Raw genomic sequence first — 6,000 nt, forward strand, 5'->3', positions numbered from 1 at the left:
GGCCCAATTCTGTTTTGGTGCATTGTGGCTCGAAATAACAATGGCAAGGTATTAAATGAGGGTAACACGATTGAATGTCAAGGAACAGGGTGATTAGTTTTCGATTTTTTTGAATATCGTAAGTAACATTTGTTCTATACTATTTATCAGCCCAAAATTCAAATGTTGCATAGCTTTCTTGGTGTGGGAGTACCTTCCAACTACCTTCCTTCTAAATTTAAATGATAGAGAAGCAACTGAAGACAACTGGACCCAAGGCTCTGTTCTGAAGAATTCCTGCAGAAACATCCTAGAACTAAGGTGACTGAACTCCAACAACTAACTCACCTTTATTTGTACAGGTATCAGACTCTCAATCTCTACACTGTGGAGGCAGGCCATTCAACCCATTGAGTCCACACCAACCCTTTACACCCTCTACTCTACTCCTGTAAGCCTGCATTCCCCATGGCTAATCCACCTAACCTGCACAACCCTGGACACAACCCTGTGCAATTTAGCATGGCCAATCCTATTTGAGCCTTAGAAGAGTTTTCCACCTATTTCCATTGACGAGATTTAACAAGACTTCTTGATGACACACTATCAAATGCTACGTTGATTTGAAAAGCAATCAGTTAATCACTCATCTAGAATTCAGCTCTTTCATCCAGGTTCAGGACAAGGATAGAAAGACATCTGGAGGTAAGGAATGCCAACTGAACCCAAACAGTGCATTAGCTGTCAGGTTATTGATGAGTAAATTATACCTGACATTGCTTTGCTAATGATACAGAATAGATTAACAGGCTGGTAATTGAGCAAATTAGTTTGGTCCTGCTTTTTGTGTATGGACACAGCTGGGCAATTTTCTACTTTATTGGACATGTGCTGGTGTTGGGGCTCCTGTCGATCAATGGGAGTGTTCCCATCTCTGGGCCAGAGGCCTGCATTCACGTACACATATCTCTAAAGATTAATTAGAAAATATCTAGATGTTAGTGTCATAACTGTAGTGCACCAGCTGAGCAAGTGAAACAGCAAGTTTAGGTGGGTAAATCTTCAGCACCACAGGCAGGATATTGCAAAGGACCACAACTTCTGTGGAGATCACGTGAATCACCCTTGGCTAACTTAAACAATGGTGGGAACTTCAAGAAGAGGCCAAAATGGACCATCCGCACAACATTTTTGATTGAAGCTGGTTTCATGGTTCTGGATAAAGCAAAACTAACCAGGGATGAATGTAGCATTTGACTCAAGGTGGCAGCATGCTGAACTCAATGTATTTTTCTTCCCAGAACAAAGAGAACTATATACATATTCAAAACTTCATCAGGGCGATCAACAAAACTAGATTAAATTATTGGCAAGCACTTGAGAATCTGATGTCAAAACTTACAAGACACTCATTTTCATTGAGCTAATAAGATTAATCAAAAAAAGAATCTTATGGGCACGATTCTCAAGGTGCAACAGGTGGGCAGCACAGCATTGTGACCGTGTTGATAATGAACACTGGTTTCTGCCCACAAACCTCAGAATCATAGAATTTTACAGCACAGAAGGAGCCATTTGACACATTTCTTTTGTGAGCCAGTACAAATACAATGACCAGCTAGTCCCCTTCTCCAGCTCTATCTCCATAATACTCTAAATTCATCACTTTCACAGTTATCCAGCTCTCTTTTCAAATCTTGGATAGAAACTGCGTCCACCATTCTCCCAGGCAACCATTCCAATCCCTAACAACTCTGTGTAAAGAAGTTTCTTCTCCTCTCACTCATAGCTCTCTTGCTGACAAACTTGAAATGGTAACCCCCTAGTGACGGACATACCAACAAGTGGAAATAGAATATCCTTCATTACCCTGTCAAAATTGATCATAATTTTGAACATCTCAATATACTCACCTCTTAATCTTCCCTGCTCCAAGGAGAATAAGCTCAATTTTGCCAATCCTTCCTTGTATTTAAAATCCCTCATACATGAGATCATTCCAAGGAATCTCCTTGGAATTCTCTCCATGGCTTTAACATCCTTAAAAGGAGGTGCCCAGAACTGAACACAATACTCCAAATGTGGTCTGACCAATGATTTGTTGAAGTGTAGCACTACTTCCTAGCTTTTATACTGTACGCATCTATTTATAAACCCAAGGATCCTATACACCTTATTTCAACTTGCCTGGCCACCTTCCCAGAATCATGCACATGAATGTTGAGGTTGTTCTGCTCTTGTATGCTCCTCAAATCTGCACTAGTGACCCTGTGTTCCGTCTCTGTGTTTCTTCTACCAAAATACATTTGAGTCATAGAGATGCATAGTATTGAAACAGACCCTTTGATCTAACCCGCCCATGTTGACCCAGATATCCTAAATTAATCTAGTCCCATTTGCCAGCATTTGGTCCATATCCCTCTAAACCCTTCCTATTCATATACCCATCCAGATGCCTTTTAAATGTTGTAATTGTACCAGCCTCCACTACTTCCTCTGGCAGCTCATTCCATACACACACCACCATCTGCATGAAAAAGTAGCTCATTTTAAATTTTTTTCAGGACCTTAAGTATACAAGTCTTACCCTGATTTTCCCTTTCTTCACACATTTCCTTGCAGTAAAATTCATCTGGCAGGTGTCTGCCCATTTGACCAACTTGTCAATGTCCCTCTCAAGTCACTCAGCATCATCCTCACAATTCTCAATTCTCCCTAGCTTAGTATCATCTGTAAATTTAGTGATTTTGCCCTCAACATCCACCTCTAAAAAAATTGTTTTGATAAATCAGGAAAGGCATGAGTCTCAAAACTGATCCCTGGGAAAACTACTTGCAACTCACTTCCACTCTGAGAAATGTCCATCTATGCCTACCCTCGGTTTCCTATATTTAGCCAACTTCTAAACCATGCTGCCAAGCACATATCAATCTCAAACAATTCTAATTGGCTAACCAACATCTCATGTGATACCGTATTAAATGCTTTCTGAAAGTCCAAATATACATTCAGCCTGTGTCACCTTGTCAAGAAACTCAATTAAATGTATCAGGCATGACCTGCCCTTGACAGAGTCATGCTGGCTGTTGAGTATTAAGTTATTTTTCTCCAAGTGTATATACATTTACCTGATCCTGTATTATGACTTCCATCAGTTTTCCCACTATTGAGGTCAAGTTGACAGGTCTGTAGTTCCATCGGTCTACCTTTGCAGCTTTTTTAAACAGCAGCGTCATATTTGCAATGCTCTAGTCCCCGGAACTAAGCCTGTGTTCAGAGTAGCGTAGAGAGTTTCCATCAATGGCTCCACAATTTGCTCCTTTATCTCTCACCAATCTAGGATGCATCCCATCCAGGCCTGAGGACTTCTCCACCTGGAATGCTAACAGCACTTTTAGCACCTCTCCTTTAACTATCACTGTACTGTTCAGTTGCTCAACAACAACATTTTCAAACAGGCCACTGCCACCATCTTCTAATTTGGTAAAGACATAAGCACTATATTCATTTTGTACATCTGCCATATGCTTTGCTTCAGTAAGCAGCTTACCTTGCTTGTTCCTCATGAGCTCCACTCTATCATTCACTCTTAATATGTTTGACGAACATTTTACTCCTTGTTTTAGCACAGCCTGCCATCCTTCCTCCTATCCTTCCTTGTAATAGCCTTACAGTCAGCCTCATGCAGAAGTGTTTTTCCATTAAAGGAATCAAAAAGAATAACAAGGCTGTGATTTTGAAGTCTTACAGACTCTACATCAGGGTTCCCAAACAGTTGGCCAAAATCATAGGACAAGAAATTAGGGTCCCAAACTCTGAGTTGGCAATGGTGTTTCTGCAGCAGAGAACTCAGGTGTAAGCCCTGGATTAACTAAAAGGTTCATTCAAAAATGCGAAACATTGGTTGTGCCAGTGGGTGTAGCATATCAAAGTTCTCAGGCCTGAACACAGCCAGAGCCCACAAAATTGTGGGTCTTCTTACTAAAGATTGAAGAGTATGGTGCTGGAAAAGCACAGCCAGTCAGACAGCATCCAAAGAGCTGAAGGGTTGACATTTCGGGTATAAGCCCTTGTGCCCAAAATGTTGATTTTCCTGATACTCAGATGCTGCCTGACTGGCTGTGCTTTTCAGGCACCACACTCTTCGACTCTGATTTCTCCTTCTTACTCAAGTTATTTGAATTGCCACCCTCAGAATTTTCTTGCTCCTGGGTCACACCCAGAGTGTAAAGCATCAGTGTAGAATAAAAGATGGAACAGGTTGGCAGAATACTAATCCAAAAAAATTTTTAAGAAATTAAAAAAGTCTAAATCTCGTGAACATGCTGCCTGTTCATCAGGAAGACATACACAACCAGACTTTCAAATCTCTTTCCACTTAAGCAATAACTTGCCAGCAAATTATCTCACTGAAGTCACGGAGTACATTTCTCCTAGGATAAAATGGATCAATACAGACATTGTTTTGTGATCATTTTACTCAAACAAAAAGAAGCATGAATATGAATGAGAACTTACTCAAAAACAGAGGCATCATTTTGATCTCCCCAAATGAGGATTTCTGTAATAGAACGAATGGTCTCCACAAGCAGGTTACGATTGCTGTCTGTCACAGTCGTGTTCTTTGTTAAGACATGGTACATGTACCTAAAGAAATATTAACATTTAAAACATGAATTCCTAGCACGATCAAGCGCAAAACTGTAAGGGACCTGCTCATATCCATATGACTCAGGTTCTCAATTGTATAATTGATTCTTGTGAAAGAGCTTAACTATAATAATTGAAATTGAAAATTTATTACATTTAGCTATATTTTCAAGCTACCATTAACTTAGTATGGACTACATTGTGCATTGCAAAATTTTGCAAAAGTAAACCAAGGCAGTAATGTCAGAATTCACCCTCAATTCCACAAAACCTGACAGTAACTTTCTGGAGTCTGCTCACATGTGCAGGGTAACATAAAAATCCAGAATTAGTTATTAGCAAGGATACCTCATTGCTGCCTCTTAGACTGATCTGAACACTAGTCAGAAAACTTAGTCACTAATTTTCCCTTCCAACTCACCTGTGTAAACTAAACTTGGTTTTACATTGTATCTTTTGCTAGCCAAATCAAAATTGGAAGCCATGCAAATAATTACATAATTTCAGATGTTACTGTAAGCATTAAAGCCACAGCATTTTCCAGTAATCTCAAAGAAAGGTTCCATAAAGATCTAACAGCTTTATGGCATAGGCTTCAGTTTTCCTATGGGTGCTTAAAATCTGATGCCAAGTCAAAGGGATACCCCGCTGTAATGTCAGCAAACAAGATATCTAGCCAATCATGATGGCACATTGTCAAGACCACAAAGCAAGAAATTAACAGCACTGAATCCCTTCATTTGTAACTTAATGTTTAAGATAACCTAATCACAAACATGTTTAGTTAAGCTCAAACATCACAAACAAAGTTTTTAAAAATTATGATAAATTCCAAATTTTTAAAATAAAGAAATCTGATAGGCTATTAATAGAAAATTAGTTTTTTTAATGTTAGTAAGGTTGTGAATTTGTAACTATGAAGCTAATATATTGTTCAAAGACTCGATTATAGCTTATTAGCAAGTGTGGTGAAACGGTTAAAAAATTATGTCCCAATACATGTGTGAATCTAACCGGAATGGAGGTGTTGCTTAGTCCCGTGTGAATCTTATTACACACCTCCCCGTGTGAATCTTCTTATCTGTATGTAACCAGAATGGAATGTGTTTTTTAGCCTTGCTCTGCTGTTCACATGAATGTTTATATCTGGAAAAGAGTATATCAGCTGGAAAAGTCTCCAGTTCGGTGAGTCTGCTCCGGGGTTACGTTTAACCGCCGAGCGTGGGTTGTTGGCAACCGCTCTACGAGAACTGACGGCTCCCAGTTCCGGTAACATGTAGAGTGAGTATAAGCCAGACCCGTTGTAAGATGAGACCTGGTTGTGGCGACGCTGCGGGGAATAAAATGCTCATGTTCTAGCAGACTCGCCTC

The 6,000-nt window shown here is 39.8% G+C and overlaps 1 protein-coding gene across 1 annotated transcript in view; it reads right to left on the bottom strand.

Annotated features, from left to right (window-relative positions):
- Positions 1-4,982, bottom strand: part of clec16a (C-type lectin domain containing 16A) — a 269,823-nt gene extending 264,841 nt beyond the window's left edge. The window contains exons 1-2 of the mRNA XM_043711087.1: positions 4,978-4,982; positions 4,498-4,626 (exon numbers count right to left, since the gene is read on the bottom strand). Of these exons, the coding sequence (XP_043567022.1) occupies positions 4,498-4,626; positions 4,978-4,982 (134 nt within the window). The remainder of the gene's footprint in view (positions 1-4,497; positions 4,627-4,977) is intronic.
- Positions 4,983-6,000: the final 1,018 nt, after the last annotated feature.

The sequence above is a fragment of the Chiloscyllium plagiosum genome, chromosome 21, assembly GCF_004010195.1.
Source record: "Chiloscyllium plagiosum isolate BGI_BamShark_2017 chromosome 21, ASM401019v2, whole genome shotgun sequence".
Classification (NCBI taxonomy): domain Eukaryota; kingdom Metazoa; phylum Chordata; class Chondrichthyes; order Orectolobiformes; family Hemiscylliidae; genus Chiloscyllium; species Chiloscyllium plagiosum.